General features: G+C 37.6%; 2 protein-coding genes across 6 annotated transcripts in view; both read left to right on the top strand.

Annotated features, from left to right (window-relative positions):
- spint1a (serine peptidase inhibitor, Kunitz type 1 a) lies at nucleotides 1–12,336 on the top strand. Its single transcript, XM_058399389.1, has 11 exons — nucleotides 1–258; nucleotides 471–902; nucleotides 1,915–2,063; nucleotides 2,292–2,433; nucleotides 8,363–8,533; nucleotides 8,726–8,767; nucleotides 9,018–9,149; nucleotides 9,751–9,798; nucleotides 9,906–10,094; nucleotides 10,714–10,773; nucleotides 11,708–12,336. Exons 2-11 carry the CDS (start codon nucleotides 497–499, stop codon nucleotides 11,899–11,901), a joined length of 1,533 nt encoding a protein of 510 aa, XP_058255372.1. The 5' UTR covers nucleotides 1–258; nucleotides 471–496; the 3' UTR covers nucleotides 11,902–12,336.
- Nucleotides 12,337–17,256: 4,920 nt separating this feature from the next.
- The window catches only part of LOC131359243 (pleckstrin homology domain-containing family G member 3), a 48,515-nt gene continuing 47,587 nt past the window's right edge, over nucleotides 17,257–18,184 (top strand). For all 5 annotated transcript variants that reach the window (XM_058398941.1, XM_058398938.1, XM_058398939.1 and 2 more), the window contains exon 1: nucleotides 17,257–17,413. The gene's annotated coding sequence lies outside the window, so the exon portion shown is untranslated. The remainder of the gene's footprint in view (nucleotides 17,414–18,184) is intronic.

Raw genomic sequence — 18,184 nt, 5'->3', positions numbered from 1 at the left:
AGGCAGCAGTGTACAAAGCCTCCACCAGGTACGCTCCAGGCTGTGCTGCATCAGATTTCACTTCCTGTTTCGCAGGTATCGGACACACCTGCCGAGAAAAGAGGACGTCATTCGCTTACCTGAAACTTCTATTAAACGTTCGTATCTTTTCAATTTCTTCGAGTAATATGAAATGAAAATTTCTCAGAGGAAATAAAAGAGGAAGCCTCATAGAGTTCAAGAAACACTCCAAGAGACATCTGAAAGTCAGTTTAACCGGTAAGACGTGTTCACCTTTTTTCGTTAAGGCCTACAGAAGGGTATTTAATATCTGGGGGTAAAAAAAAGTTCTCTATACAGTTTGTTCGATATTAATTAATTGATTAACATACATCCTGTTCAGAAGTCGGTAGATCATGAGAGTATATGTTGATCATTGTGTCTGTTTAATGTAATAACAACAAGCCTTGTGTTTGTGTTTTTGTCTTTAGAGCACTCGAAACGAAGAAGGGACCTGATGATCATGATCATGGCTCCCTATCGGATCTGTGTGTTGATTCTCACCACGTCGCTGATGCAAACTCTTCTCCTGGCCCAGATCCCCGGAGAACAATGCTTTAGCAAGTTTACAGAAGGAAAGGATGACTTCGTTTTAGACACCGACGAGTCGGTGAAGCATGGCGCCGAGTTCCTCGGATCTCCTACGCAGGTCACCAGAGCCAAAGAGTGTGTGTCGGAATGCTGCAAAGATCCCAATTGTAACCTGGCTTTAATGGAGAAAGGAGATGAAGAGGGGACCATCAAGTCCTGCTTCCTGCTCAACTGTTTGTATAAGCAGAAAGATGTGTGCAGCTTTGTCCGAAAGACGGGTTTCAGCAACTACATACTGACCTCTTATTTTAAAATCTACTTGGAGAAGTATGGTAAATTGAAACACATTTTTTAAAATTATTATTCAGGTAGTGAAGAAATATAATCATATTGATTATATGTCATAACGCAGTCTGTCACTGTACAATATTAATGATGTGTTGAATATTGCTGCCTAATTTAATTCTATTTGTATAGAGCTTTTATAAGTGGACATTGTCACAAAGCAGATTTACAGAAATGTAGGGAATTTAGGGAATATTTTTTATTTTTATTTTATTTTATTTTTTTTATTTTTAGAAATTTACCAATTTATACCTAATCAGCAAACCAGAAGTGACGATTTAGTTGTCATACTGCCCAGTACTAAAAATGTACTATGACAATTAGTATAAGTATCCTTAAAAAATAAGAAATTAATTAATTAATTCTATTCTTCCATAAATTCACATGATTTAGATCTAGTCTACTATTTGTGATTTTTTTTTTGTCCTCTTATAACTTGCCATGAAGAGCATTTATTCAAAGCTTTTGATTCATTGTGTTTTCAACGTTGTATTTCTGTTTTCAGTCCTGACACTTTTGCTAAATAGCCTAGGTCCCTTCCTATTCACAATTTATAACGCCGAAGTCATGCGTCAGTGCAGCATCAAAATATCTACCTAAATACTGAACGTTTGTAATATGCTTCATACGATATTATGTGTCTTATGTAACCAGTTTTAGTTTAAAATCATCTAAGATCTAATCCTGTTTTGTCAAAGTGAACCTCTTGAAGGGTTTAGAATGTGACCACTTCAGTGATCGTTTTTCTCATGTCTTTATTTTACATGTTTTGCTTTGTTTTCATCCTGTGCTACTCAAAACACAAGTTTACTGGGAAAACAGTTCCTGTAATTCAAGATTCCCCCCGGCCTTCCTGTTAAAATACTCATAAAGAGCGCACGTATGTGAACATGCCCCAGACTTGTGATGACTTGTTTGACTGTGGACTATAGCAACCTGCTCTCAGTGCTGTTTATAAAATGTGATCGTGTTTACCATTTGCTTTCTTGTCTTGGGCAGATAAGAATCGCCTTCCGAGGGCAAGTGCAGGACAGGACAGAGTGGTACAGCCTCGTGAATCTGTGGTACTCAGTGGCTTTGAGAGCAAGGGTCACGAAATTGAATACCTGTGGGAGCAGGTGTCTGGAGGCCAAACAGCTGTCCTAGAGGTGTGTGACTTTTCTTATCAAGGTTCTACTGCTGTTTTAGTCGAAAGGCAGGAACTGCTTATGGATTTAAACAGGCTGTTGACTTGTTAAATAGCATTCCTTATTTTGTAAACTCTTTAAGATAAACTCATTAAGATCTCACGTGAACATGTGGTACATGTTATAGTATCTCACACATTTTAAGCACAGTTGTGGATATGGATATTGAAGTGTGTCCATTTCTTTCAGAAAACCAATTTTAAAGATGAAGTGAAGGTGTCCGGCCTGTCTGCTGGAGTGTATAAGTTCAAGCTCACCGTCACAGACCACGCTGGCCAGTCTGACTCAGCAGTCGTCACTCTCTTGGTTCTCACACCTGAGCAGTCACACCGTGAGTATTTGTCTTAACACAAACCTATTATAAGCTGCCACCACAGTTTGATACTGACACTCCTAAGACTTGAGTTCTGTCAGTTTATACCATGTTAATGAACTTGTCTCAAATGATGTTCTCCCTATGATTGTGGGTTTTTATCTTGGTTCTCTGGTTTCTTTGAACCCTCCTAAAACATGCCTGTAGGCGGCCTGGTTACACTAAAAGGTGTGAATGTGTGTATGCATGATGTGATGGGATGGAATAGTATTCCATCCAGGATGAATTCTCCCACCTTGTACCCACTGTTACTGAAATTGGCTGTTCCTGGGATCGCAACCCTGTCCGATCATTACTGATGAGTAAATGGAATCAACATGAAATGAACGCTTTCACATTATACATGTAACTCTTTCTGTTGTGTTTCTTTAGTCAAATTATTAGTGAGTATTTTTGGAACAAAGTCAATAATGTAACTTTTTTTTGGTAACAGATCAAAAAAGGGGTTAGTATGTCAAGTGATGTATGTAGAATTGAAAGCAATTCATGTCTTAATTGCTTGATTCAGGTTGGATTCATGGGAGTGGAATCTTTTCACCTTTACAAAGGCTAATGCTGGACAAAGGGTTGACAAACACACAAACTGGATTGTTCAAAAGTTTTTATTTATTTAGATATTGTCCATATGCACTTACTGAGCACTTTATTAGGAACAGTACTGGGTGGGGTCTCAAAACAGTTCTTCATGGTGTGGATTCCACAAGATGTTTGAAGTTTGTAATCCATGTTGACATGATTGCATCACGCATTTCCTGCAGATTTGTCAGGTGAATTTTCATGGTGTGAATCTTGCGTTCTACCACATCCTAAAATTGTGTATTGTATTGGATTCGGATTGGATTGGATTGGATTGGATTGTGTGTTGTATTGGATTCAGATCCGGTAACTGGGAAGGCCACTGAAGAACCTGAGCTTACTGTCATGTTCATGAAACCAGTTTTGTTTTGTTACATGGTGTGTAATCATTCTGGAATTATCCGTTAGAAGCCATTAAGGGATGCATGGTGAAATAGGCTGTGGAATTCAAGTGATGATTGATTAGTTCCAAAAAGTGCATTAAAAAAACAGCATTACACCACCTCCATCAACCTGGACTGTTGAAACAATGCAGGTTAGGTCTGTGGATTCATGATGTCGGCACCAAATCTGACCCTGTCATCTGTGAGCATCAGCTGAAATCAGGCTACATTTTTCCAGTCCTTTGTCCAGTTTGAGTGAACCTGTGCCCATTGCAGCCTCACCTTTTTGCTCTGACAATCTGATCTGGTCATCTGCTGTTGTAGCACATCCGTCTAAAGGTTCGACATGTTCTGCATTCTGGGATGTTTTTAATTGAGTTATTATCCGGGTTACTCTGCCTCAGCTCACAGGTTTTTTTTGTTTATTTTCCCACACCATTGTGTGTGTAAACTTGACACTGATATATATGTGAAAAGTCCAGTAGTTTCTGAAATACTCAAACCAGCACATCTGGTACCAACATTGATGCCATGGTGAAAATTATAGAGATCAGGTTTTTTCTCCATTCTGGTGGTTGATGGGAACGTTACCCAAAGCTGTTGTCTGGTATCGGCATGCTTTTTCATGCATTACCTTGCCACGTGATTGCCTAATTAGGTAACTGCTTGAATGAGTAGGTGTATAGGTGTTTCTGATCAAGTGCTCAGTGAGCGTATAATAGATGAACCGGTCAATTTTGTGTCATGGTGACTTGTTCTATTTCTACTAATAACTTGTATCTTGATGTCTGTCTCAACTGATGAACTTTCTCTCCTTAAGAATCTTTGGCCATGTTACATGTTGCTCACATCATGTCCTTTAATTTTAGTTGTCCTTTTTTTGGTTTTGGTTTTTAATAATTGCCTTGTTTAAGTTTAAATCAAACTTTGATATTCCAACCAAAACTAACCCCACACACAGTAACTCTGTAGACAAACATACTAGGGACACTTGATGATGATGTTCTTCAGCAAAATCCTTCTATTTTAAATAAAATTATTTTACGATCTGATTTTACAAAGGTAAAAAAAACTAAATAAACCAAGGGACTTTAGCTCCAGTAATGTAAAACGTGGTCTAGTGAGTGAGAAGAAAGCAGAAATGAGTCTTGGTTTGGGATATGCTTTCGTCTTTGAGGCTGTGAAACTGGATGAGCTGGTTTTCTGCTGGAGTTTCACACACAGTGAAAGAGAAGCCAGACACTCATCTTTTTTTTTTGTTTCCTGTGCGTGAGATTCAATGAATAATCTATGAGGAGTTAGCTTTACTTCAGTTCATACCTGAGGTGAGTCACTTTGGTGAGAAAGCATGAAATTCTGTTTAGGCTAGTCTGCTGAGTCCTTTTTTTCACCCACTTGCAGTTTATCTGTTTTTTTTTTTTTTGTACAATACATTAGATTTTCACTTTAGCTCTCATCAAATAAATAGTGTATTCAGTATATAATATAATATAATATAATAAATACTATTATTATTAAACTATAAAAAACAGTCCTCTGAGTAAATGTGAAAGTGTAAGCATTAACAGATAAGCAGCCGATTTGATATGATCAGCTGAGCATCCAACATATCTAGTGTACAGTGCAATTATCAGCAATGCAGTCAAAAGTTAAATAATAACCTGCTGTCTGAAGCACTTCTTTGCTACAGCGGAGTTGAATAAGTCTGTTAATGAATGTTCTTCATTGTTTAATCAATAAATCATAGAAAAGATGGGATCCATTATCGAGGAGCTTTCCATGTCTGCATAAAACTGTCCAGGGAACATCTGAGGACAGAGTTAACCTTCTTTATCAGTTTGGTCAACTGTGTTTATCCTGCTCTAATGCTTCCCTTGCCCCTACCCCAAGCATACTGCCACAAAGTAGACAAGGACAGATTTGTTGGATCGCCGACATTTTGCTGCGAACATTACTTTCGGAGGTCCTTTAGAATCTGCTCATCCCCTTCCTGTACACAGTCCACGTGTTTTCCTTTCAGTCCAGCCTGTTGTCAAGGTAGACACCAAAGTAATTATAGTTGTCAGCCGACTGTTTCATGATATTTGCTGGTCTGCTTGTCTTCTTAGAGTCAACCACTATCATATTGGCCATGTTCAAGATAGTCACACTAGTCAACACATTTGTCTACCAGGTCTCTATACTCCTCTTCCCTATCAATTCCTGATGCACTCAGCTGCTGAAGAGGTTCTACAGTTGACTGAGGTCTGACTTGAACTAGAAGTCTGTGGTGTACAGGGTAAAGAGAGATGTCTCCATCTGAGTGTCTCCCCAGTTACATGAAGGTCTGTCACCCAAGAGATCATGGAGGTGTCCTCAAGGTTGGACCCCTTGAGAAATCTAAGAAATGATATCAAACACTTTTTAATTAAAAAGTGTTTATCAGAATGTGTAGAATTTCATTTACATAATGATTCACATCCAAATCGTAGCCTACTATCTGTGTCCATATTCTGTTCCCATATCTGTTTTTATCCCCTCTCTTGTTTGCTGATTGTATTGTGGTGTTTTGGTCTCTGCGGTTGTCACAGATGGCATATGGTGATGTAAATATTATTGCTTTGATATCCAGTGAGAAGTATTTGTTCTTGTTAAAAATTAATGATTAATCATAAAAGCTTTTTTTATTCTTGGTCATTTGGCCAGTTTTCTCTGGAAATATAAAAAAAAACATGCAGTTTCTGATGTATGGTCTAATCTCATCAGCTCTATTCCTCCTTTCTCTAGCTGTGGCTCAAAAGTCACATGCTTGGCATATTTTTGTGTTAATTCTCATGAATGAGATGAGTGGAATGAGAGGTGTGGTTTAATAGTTTAGCATGATCAACAAGTGGTTGTACATTTGTATAAAAAATGGGAGAGGCGGTCAATGTGGGTTTGCCTTTAGCTTTGCTTCTCCCACCTTTGTTTATGGTCCCAGTGCCGAGGCTGGGCTCTCTCTGCTGGAAGAGCTGGATAAGCAGTCCATGGTGTCTAAAGTTCTAGAACAAATGGTTATACATAAACCTGCAGAGTCCATGCCAGCTCATGTGCACATGGTCATTAAAGCAAAATAAAGACATACCAAGTACCAAGAACTGCTGAAATTCATGTTTAATTTCAACATCTTTGACATAGACCCTGTGTGTCTGGCTTCATAATCATAAAGGTCAATTTTAAAAACAAATTACTCCTACTACCCCTGTTGCCATCATAACAGCCTCCTATTCAAGTAAAACTTTCCACTAGGTTTTGGAATTTGGCTTTATTCATTCACTAAGGCATTAGTGAGGTCAGGAAGTAAGTGAGAGATCTGGTGCCCCAGTTTGATCTGGTGAGGTCAAGGCCCAGACCAATCAAGTTCTGCCATGTTAACCATGTTTTTCTATGGAGCTCACTTTGAGCACAGCAGCATTGTCCTGATGAAACAGGTTTGGCTCCCTTTGACCCAATGAAGGGAAATCTTAATGTTACAGCATACAAAGACATTCTATACAGTTGGTATGCCTAAACTTAGCGGCAAAGTTTAGGGAAGCCCCACATATGGGTGTGATTGATAGGTGTGTACATGTATTTGGCCATATAGAGTACATGGCTATAATTCTCCTGCAATAAGGAAATCCATTCTTTTGTCATTTTTGTTTTAAGCTGATGATTTGCCAGGAATTAGGTTAATGATTTAGCTAGCTAGTGCATTTCTGCTAAGTCTACAGACAAGGCAAAGATGCAGTGGAAACTAGACTACAGAGTTTGGAACATTTTCCCCAGATGTGAATTTCTGAGAAATTAAGATAATACTCAGAAGTAATATTTTAGTGTAATTATGCTTCATATCATCTGCTACCTCATCTGCCATTGATTGTGCTATACTGAGAAACATCAACTACTTGTGAATTGTGTTAGCAGAAGATATTTAACTCCAAATCTTTCATGGATTGTGAAATGTTTCCTGTGAAAGGGAAATCAGTCAGGTGTTGTACAGTAAATATTGCAGTAACTATATTTAACATTTATCAATAAAGTCTTTCTAGCTAATTATTACTTACTTAATCATACTAATTATATATATATATATATATATATATATATATATATATATATATATTTTATTTATATATATATATATATATATATATATATATATAATATCTCGTTGCTGCTTTTAACGTCTGCATAAATAGCTGTAAGGTAGACAGCAGCCTTGTAGTAAACTCCATTTCACTTCAATCTAGAGTTGGAGTGTAACAGTAAAGTGTAGGTTATTGGTCCAGTTTGTACTGGTTTTAGACATCCATATGGAATGGGGGAGCTCAAAGGAGAATTGTTGCTCCTTTGCATAAAAAGGTGTCAATTGAGATGATTCAGGCATCTGGTAAGGATGCACCCTGGACACGTTCCTGTTTTTTGGGGGGTCGGGTGTCCTACAGGGAGAAACCCCAGGGCAGACCATGGACCAAATTATTATGGGTTTCCCAGTGAAGGTTCTGATTAGACTGCTGCCCCTGCAATCTGGACCCAGATATGGATGGATGGATGTTATTGAAACAAAAAAGCAGTCAGTTTCTTTCCTATATGGGTCTTTATTAGCACCTGTTGGTTTTTTTGGCATTTTGACCAATGACCACTAAGTGGGCATATTGCAACAGTTTTTTTAGTCTTTGAGTAGTCTTGCAAGTTGACTTTAAAATGCATGAAGCTGTAAATGAGGACTTTATGAAAATCAACATGTGTTAAATGGCTATGGAAATAAATGGCTAAAAGGATAGCCCCACCAGCCTCTGTGGACAAGCTGCCACTATGAAAATTTTAGGTTGGAAAATGTAAATATGTAATTATGTCCATCACCTGACTTTGCATTTTTCTACGCAGTTTTTTTATTCTTGTCTGTTTTATCTGATCTCTCTTTCTAGACCACTGTCTGGTGCCTAAGAAGGTAGGACCATGCCGTGGTTCCTTCCTTCGCTGGCACTACAACGCATTGACCGAGAAATGTGAGAACTTCACTTTCGGTGGCTGCAATCCAAACCGCAATAACTATCTGTCCAAGAATGAATGCACCCAAGCCTGTGATCAAGTTTCAGGTAGCATTCATGTTCAATTATGATTGGTAATATTTTTGGTAATGTGACAGATTTCATTCAGATATCATTCAGTTGTAGGCATGTCAAACAAGATCTTAAGGGTTTAAAGAGCAGAAGCATGGATAGATCTTGGTCTTGTCTTGAATGCTACCTCAAATGCTTGCTACTAATGTGTTCAACTCTCTGATGCAGTGGCCCCCACTCCAGGAAGACATGGTCCAATTTATCCTTCACGTAAGTTTATAATGGCTTTATCTTAATGTCCGCCATATCTGGAGCAAAATGAATACGAGCAGTAAAACCATATGTATAAATGTCATAACTTGCCTGTAACACCTAAGGTCTCCTGAAACCTTTACAGGCCATCAGTAAGCACTGGATTTTTGACCTCATGCCTTTATGCTTATGTTGAATTATTTATTATGTTTATATTACTATAAAATACTTTCCTATGCCTAACTCACAAAGTTGGTCTCTCTTTTAGACGAGGAGTGTGGCTCGCCATGTGGATCAGAGAAGTTTCCTTGTGCTAATGGTTGTTGCATAGATAAAGGGCTCAAATGTGATCAGGTGAAGCAATGCAGTGACGGCTCAGATGAAGAGCAATGTGACAACTGTAGGTATCAAGGTCCAAGTTGCTCTGCAGAAAGTGCTTTCTGACCTTCATTTAGTCTTGCTATGTTTTGCTAGTCTTGCAGAATCATGATATGTTGACTAAAATCTTTTGCTCACATTCTGGGCTGTTCCTGAACATTTGACAAAAACTATATGCTTTAAAGAATTCAATATCACTGCAGTTAAGTACAGACAGGTGCCAATAACAGGCTAAAATATGTCCTTATAATTCCAGAAAAATGATAAGTAATTGGTGTTTGAACTGCCCTAAGTTTAAAGCCAACAGACTGTTGTCATAGCTAGTAATAACAAGCTAGCAACCTAGCCTTACACTTCATACTCCAAATACTAGCTAGTCACCCATTAACAGTGTTAATTTCAATTAAATTAAGAACATGGTCAACTTAATTAATGTCCATTTAATTAGCATTTATCTTCTGTGTTTTTTTCTGGTCCAAGATAGACAGAAATGCTTATTTACATAATTTAGCTATGTAAATTGTGCCACTTCAACTGCCTAGGGACACATAAACCTTAATGGATCTTCAAAAAAATATATACTTAAAATTAATTCAAATATTTTCTTTTCTTTTCCTGAACAGTGGACAAGAAGTTTCGTCTATTGCTTGACCTAAGTGAAAAGGACAAAGGTTTGCACCATCAGCTATGATTTTTAGTATTAAAAAAAAAATACACTGATGAATTCTCAAGTGTCAATATTTCTGTCTTATTTTGATTCTTTTCTTCCATTATCAAGATCAAGACAAAGCACCCAGCCACTGCACACAACCTCCTCTCACAGGACCCTGCCGAGACAGCAATACCATGTGGTACTACAACCCGTATGAGCGGAAATGCAGGCGCTTCAACTATGGTGGTTGCGATGGCAACAAGAACAAATTTGATACTGAGGAGAAGTGCATGACACTTTGCAGTAAAATCACTGGTGAGTTTTGGCTAGGGAATTCTCACTCACTAATAAAACCTAACTAATCAGTATTTTTGCGATCTCAAAAATGAACACAAAATCAAGCAAACTTTCTGATATCCTCCAGAGCCTGCAGTTTTTCACTATTGCCACTGATTTTCCTCAGAGTAGATGAGTACAGCTATCATAGAAAGTAATTACATATGTGTCTTCACTGGTTGGAATTGAAAAGAACACACGCAAAGCACCATGACCACACTTGAGACCCCTTGCACAATTGTTTAATAAACATCTTCACATCACAGCGTATTATTTAAAAATCCGTTGTAAATCATGTGGGGTGTCCACCATACCCACATATGGAGACTTACTACAGCTGGAACTACTCTCTGAGCCATGCTTATTTTAATTCAGAAATAATGCTCACCTTTCTACCATGCTTCAACAATCCTGAAGTATAGAATGGATCATTTCAAGCTTTAGAAAAACCTTTTTGTTCTGATAATTTCAGAACTTTTGTAAATTTTTGTAAGTGTATTGATATCATGCATTGCAGTATCAGTGCTTCTTGTGAGTGATTTATTTTTTTTTCCTAATAAGTGTATCATCATTAATGTCCGACTCTCTGCTTTCACAGAGAGAGATGCTTACAACAATCCGGGAAACTTTGAGCAGCAGAAACAAGACACTCAGTCAGGTAATTGTTTATTACACTACTGTTCAACATCCTAAGAAAAATGATGATGCATTTAGAAGCTATACAGATCCGACGGACACCGATCGTTTATTTCATTTTGTTCGATTGTTATTGTATGTTATTGTAACAGTTAATCTTGGCTATTAATAATCTGACCTTTTACATTTTACATTCCTAAACCCTGGCCTAACCTTCATATTTGCATATTTGGGTTGCCAACAGCCATGACTAGATAAATACATCGCACAACTAGTTTAATTAACAGTTTATCTCATGCTGTCACGTCAGTGACGAGGGGAAAAAGACAGGTCTGCTGTTCTTCAATGGAGACGGTATAAGAACGATTAAACAAACTAAGTTTGTTGTGTAGTCGATCAAGCATTCACTGATATCCAGCTTCCACTAATTATTCAGTCAGTTCCTTAAATACCAGCTTGTCTTGAACAGACTTTTCGGACCATAGCTGTAAAAATAAAACCATCTTTTCCATCGCTGTTGGACATTTTCTTTTCCATCAAACTCTGCGACTACTGTTTACACAAGACACTGGGTTACTGAGACTGTACAAAATGTGTTATGAGACATGCACACAAATTTCTGATTGGATTTCTGTCGCTAAGCATCTAGCCGCATTCAAACACCACATTTCACACAGTACAAGTTTGTCACCACAGTGTGGGGTGAGAACTAGAAAAGAGCTAGCACACTGACCCTGCTTCAGAGCAGGGTTTCATGACCCTGGGTAAAGACCCTGCTTCTAAATTACAAGAGGGAAACATTCCTCTAGCTGGGGTCAAAAGCAGGCTTTAGAATGCAATGATCCTGTGAAATGTCCATACATCATCACTCTTTGAACATCTCTAAAAGGTTTTCTTGCCCTGTCACACCACTAATTCAACTCCTGTCTTCCCTGGTCCTTTTTCTTTTCTTTCAGTTTCCATTGCCATTGCTGTCGCACTAGGCTTGGCCATCTTGATCTTGATGGCTGTGATTGGTTACTGCCTTCTAAAGGACAGGAAGAAGAAGCAGCAGTCAAGGCACCAGCATGTTTCTGCCAATGGTACACACCTGCTTCATGTAGACGACACTGAGAAACTCGTCTACAACAGCACCATCAAACCCATCTGATTCCACCACCATCTTTCTCCATCTACAGCAGTGCTTCTGTATTCCGACACACTGCTTTTCCTGCTGTAAACCACCCAAATCTTAAAAACCCAAATTTAAGGCTTTAATAATTAGCTGTTGGTATGAATAACATGTGTAACACATTCATGATTATTTAAAATGGAAGAATTACTGTAAATACCACCGTGTAGACCTCCATGTAGGAATCATGTAGGAATTTTACACACTTCTTGACACTTCTGATTTCTTTAACCAAAACTTATAAGGAGGCAACAGCCTACATAATCATGCATGTTTTTTTTTTATAGGTTTTAAAGAGTTTTGTAAAAATGTTTTAAGATTTTTTTATGGATTATATATAGTGGATTTTCTACTGAAGATTAGAAAGAAATGCTAGAATGTTTTACCTGAACGCAGATAAACATTAAGTAAGAACTACCACTGGCATATTTATCTAATAAATAAAATAGCAATGCGTAAACACTTTCAGTTCAGCATAACAGGAAGTTTTCCCAGGCAAATGCTGGGAAAATGACAGAAACGTGCAATAAATGGAGATCCCAACACTGGAATTGAAAAGAACTACTGCTTTACACTATTACAGGAAACACACTGTTTTAGTGCTAACACAGCAGATTCGGACTGTCCGCTAACTGAGCCCTTCGGTAAGAGAATCAGGGAAGACATCAGCATGTGCAGGCAGGAGCCACTGGAACCACTTCCTCTGAACTATTACACCAGCAATCAACTCTTCCAAATGCTTGTGGATGCTTTTAAATGACTCGTTGATAGAGGTTTTTAAAATAGTTAATTTTACTTGGCAATCCACTTGGTTTGAACATGTTTCTTATATATATATATATATATATATATATATATATATATATATATATATATATATATATATATATATATATATATATATATATATATATATATATATATATATATATATATATATATATATATATATATATATATATATATATATATATATATATATATTTGTATATTTGATATAACTATCTTCTGGACATTAAAACTGTGTTGTTTTTATTATATGTACTGCATTATACTAGTTGTTAATCAGCATCTCTCTACTCAGGGTTTAATATTATGATATAATTGTTCAGATCTGCTTTTGACATGAGAATCAGTTTCAGACCTAGACTAAAACCAGTATATTCTTCAAGATTTGGCCTGAAGAGTCAACAAAATGTAAACATGTAGTCAATTAACCACATGGTACAAATTTTATTGCTGTTTATGATTTTTAGATTACATTTTTTATGGTGGTTTATACATATAACTGACTGCACAGACTTTTACTAAAAAAAAAACTTTTAAAGCATTTCTGTAAACCAGATTTTGACAGTTTAAGCTAAAACAATCATATGTGAACAACTTGCTCACTTCTTTTTGTACATATCTATAAATTTATTAAGTTTGAAGTGTGTTCACTTGTTTTTAATGATTCAATAAAAGATATAATGTATAGTGTGACCTTGTGTTTGATTGATGAGGCAAACTGAGGAGAAAAGAGATGCAGACTTGTTTTATCACATCCTCAAACTCTGTATTTTTCTGCCCAAATGTCACCAGTCACCATTTGTAGCTTGGCCAATATAAAATAGTAATGCCAATACCTAAATCATTCGAAACACACACAGTATCCCACTGCTAAACATTTTAGTCTGATTTAGGGAACCACTCTGGGGATCGATCTCTCTTTCAGTGAGCTTTCTGACTGCTCAGGACAAACAAGGGAAGAAATAACTAAAAACAAAATCATTATTATTTTTAAAATTATTAATATGAAAAAGGTTTACACAAACGTATGACTCCAACTGTACCTTTTTTTAACGGTCAATACACCAAGTGTGCTCTCTGTTGCTAACATGCACAAAGCACACTGAAAAGCTAATAGCAATAACCAGTATTGCCAGGTTTCAGCAACATTTCATTTGAACTATTTCTCAAAAAAACACACGAAAGACTTGAAATTAGCCTAGAAAATTGGGCAATGGAATTTCTCAATCATTGCAAGGTCAGTGTGGTGCACAATGTACAAACATTATCCACTTCAAAATCTCCCTCTCCCTTTCCTTATCTTTCCAGTGTAGCTTGTGTTTCTGTACATCATAGACACACTGTCTGCACTTAGACTTTTGCCTATATTTGTGGACATTTATTAGATAAAATTCTGATCATTTGCTATAAAACAAGATTGTAGTGGCTGTTGTACTTTTTTTTTAACCAGCCCATCCTGGTACCCTGGCCAATAACAACAGTCTTGTCTGTTTCTCCTCCATGGTTCTTTCCCCAGTGAGCCTCTATTAATTCTTGTTGCAGTTCCTATTTTGGCCACTTGGTGCAGTAGCTCTTCTATGGAGCTAAACAGGGCAATGCTGCCCCACAATTGTGCAACATCTAGAACTACAAGCAACCAAGTGGCTTATATCCATCAAATGACAACATGGAAGAGGAATGAACAAATATGGCTTTCATTGAAGTGTGCCTATGAATAATCCCCTTCTCTCCAAAACAATATGTCATCCTGAGGTTTGTAAACTGGTGGACATTTTAGAACATTTGGGAGAAATAATCCATCCATCCATTGTCTATACCCGCTTTATTCCTAATTAGGGTCACAGGGATCTGCTGGAGCCTATCCCAGCACACATTGGGCGAAAGGCAGGGGTACACCCTGGACAGATCACCAGTCCATCACAGGGCCACATATAGACAGACATCCTCACACCCTTGGGCAATTTAGAATTACCAATCAACTTAATGTACATGTTTTTGGACTGTGGGAGAAAACCAGAATACCTGGAGTAAACCCACATAGGCATGGGGAGAACATGCAAACTCCACACAGAAAGGCTGCCTGCCTGCCTGGCTGTTCGAACCCGGAATTCAAACCCAGGACACACAAAAATATAAAGACTAAGAAGAAATGTGCAGGTATGAGACACATACACAGTTGTGGATTTAACCATTTTTACATCACTATTTACATTACAGTACACACATGCAAACTGGCAGACTGGTTGTGCATTCTGGGAAGATTTTCTTCTGAACACATGCACAGAGAACCAGTAGGAAAAATCATTTTTGTTTGTAAAGACCTGACCACCATCAGGCCTAATGTGCTCGATCACTTGCCTGAGTACCCGGAGGCAGTACTACCTGCTGACCAAGAGAGAAGATGAACAAAAGAAGAAAAATCCTAAAAAAAATATTGAATTGAATAGAATCATTAAACATGCATGAACTCGATCATACGATAAATAGACCTCTCAAGAATTAATTTAAGGTCAGTGTCGGTGTGGCAAACATTATTTAAAATACGCCAGCCCTTTTTTTTAATGAAAGACGTTTGTACTTTCGTGGTTTGACCGACAGAGGGCGATGTTGATCTACTTACATACCTTTGTGCTGAGGTAGAACTGTAGAGACGTAGCTCGCATTCATATTCTGCTTTGTTCGCTGTTTCTGTCCATAGGATTTCACGCATCTGTGTCTCCTGATTATCTTTAAAAATCAACTGTGGCCTTCAATGCCTTTTAGCCATTCACATCAATCACACGTAATAAAAACAAAATCTATTTATTTCATACTCACCATACATAGATATAACTCAACATACATTTTATATTTCTGTGTTGCATCTTATAACTGACTAAGCTGCTGTAACACAAGAATTTCCCTCATGGGATCAATATCTATCTATCTATCTATCTATCTATCTATCTATCTATCTATCTATCTATCTATCTATCTATCTATCTCTGTGTGTGTGTCTGTGTGTGTGTGTCCAAAACATTTACTGGATATAATGGGCCCCCCTCATGTGTGTGCATGTGTGTGTGTGTGTGTGTGTGTATCTATCATTTATTGGATATAATGGGTCCCCCTCTTGTGTGTGTGTGTGTGTCTATCATTTATTATATATTATGGGTCCCCCTCTTGTGTGTGTGTGTGTGTTTGTGTGTGTGTGTCTCTATCATTTATTGTATATTATGGGTCCCCCTCTTGTGTGTGTGTGTATCTATCATTTATTGGATATAATGGGTCCCCCTCTTGTGTGTGTGTGTGTGTGTCTATCATTTATTATATATTATGGGTCCCCCTCTTGTGTGTGTGTGTTTGTGTGTGTGTGTCTCTATCATTTATTGTATATTATGGGTCCCCCTCTTGTGTGTGTGTGTGTGTCTATCATTTATTGTATATTATGGGTCCCCCTCTTGTGTGTGTGTGTGTGTGTGTATATATATGTGTGTGTGTGTGTCTATCATTTATTGTATATTATGGGTCCCCCTCTTGTGTGTGTGTGTATCTATCATTTATTGGATATAATGGGTCCCCCTCTTGTGTGTGTGTGTGTGTGTGTCTATCATTTATTATATATTATGGGTCCCCCTCTTGTGTGTGTGTGTTTGTGTGTGTGTCTCTATCATTTATTGTATATTATGGGTCCCCCTCTTGTGTGTGTGTGTGTGTCTATCATTTATTGTATATTATGGGTCCCCCTCTTGTGTGTGTGTGTGTGTGTGTATATATATGTGTGTGTGTGTGTCTATCATTTATTGTATATTATGGGTCCCCCTCTTGTGTGTGTGTGTGTGTGTGTGTGTGTATCTGTCATTTATTGGATATAATGGGTCCCCCTCTTGTGTGTGTGTGTGTGTGTGTGTGTATATGTTCCGTTACGTAAAAAAAAATCTAACGAACTTCACGTGATCACACGCATTTCAGATGTGATTATATGAGTAACATCTGATCATATGCAGAAAATATGTGAGGGTGCTTTTTACACTGTTAAGCTAAACTGAACACGTAGTCACACGTCACTTCATGTGCACACGTGACACCATGTTAATAACGTGTAAACACAAGTGAAACGTAAAACCACGTGTGTAAACCTGCACAAATAAATGCAGTAACGTGAGAACATATATTTATATATGTTCTACATAATTTAAAATAAATGAATAAACAAAAAGCTTATTTAATTTAATTAAAAAAAACAAAAACAAAGCACGTGCACCAGAGTAGCGAGTTGTATCATGTCCTTATTCACGTGCGTAAAATTCACGTGTGAAGTTAGTGAACACTTTATTGTTTTATAAATGACAGCAACAAATTAGTATTTAAACAACTTTTTAAAAAAAAAAATATATATATATATATATATATATCAGCTGACTTAACCACATGGAATAATGAACAATAGCTACCGGAAAACGAGGAATGTCTTTGGCGTGTAATTGCGCCGCTTTCCAGTGACACGCCCTTCAGTCCTCGCTCGCTCAGTGACGCGCGGTGTGGGCGGGGCTTATCTGCGCCTTCAGTAATTACAGAAGTGTGTAGTGAAGTTATCCGCTACATGTGGGATGTAGTAGGAGAACAGACTTGCAGCAAAGACTTCAAGTGAGCGATGAATTTCTGCGTAGAGATAAATCCTGAGATAAATCATATTTAGAGTGAAGAACCAGGCGTGATCTTGGTAAGTACGGGGCATTGCTTCAGTGCATTGCGTTGCTGAGTGTGTTTTTGAGTGGTGTGTTGAGAAGTGCGCTTCCTGATTACTTAATGCTGACAAACTGAAATGTTGAGCACTTTTTGTTTACTCTTGACTAGTTTTTCCTGAATCAGGTTTTGTTGTTTGGTCTTTTGCATGCCAAATTTATAAACTTTTACAACCTTTCATACTTTTGCAATGACATCAAATGCCAAAGCTACACAGAAAAGATAACAAGAACCCTGTTTTTTACTCTTTACTCTGTCCTCGTACCTTTAATATGATGTAGTCTGTGTGTGTGTGTGTGTGTGTGTGTGTGTGTATCCAAAACATTTATTGTATATTATACGTCCCCCTCTTGTGTGTGTGTGTGTGTGTGTGTATCCAAAACATTTATTGTATATTATGGGTCCCCCTCTTGTGTGTGTGTGTGTGTGTGTGTGTGTGTGTGTGTATCCAAAACATTTATTGTATATTATGGGTCCCCCTCTTGTGTGTGTATGTGTGTGTGTGTGTGTGTGTGTGTGTGTGTGTGTGTGTGTGTGTGTGTCCAAAACATTTATTGTATATTATGGGTCCCCCTCGTGTGTGTGTGTGTGTGTGTGTGTGTGTGTGTATCCAAAACATTTATTGTATATTATGGGTCCCCCTCGTGTGTGTGTGTGTGTGTATCCAAAACATTTATTGTATATTATGGGTCCCCCTCGTGTGTGTGTGTGTGTGTGTGTGTATGTGTATCCAAAACATTTATTGTAT

Source organism: Hemibagrus wyckioides, linkage group LG09, assembly GCF_019097595.1.
Source record: "Hemibagrus wyckioides isolate EC202008001 linkage group LG09, SWU_Hwy_1.0, whole genome shotgun sequence".
NCBI lineage: Eukaryota > Metazoa > Chordata > Actinopteri > Siluriformes > Bagridae > Hemibagrus > Hemibagrus wyckioides.
Note: the sequence above shows the minus strand (reverse complement) of the source record. Positions and strands in the feature narration are given on the sequence as shown.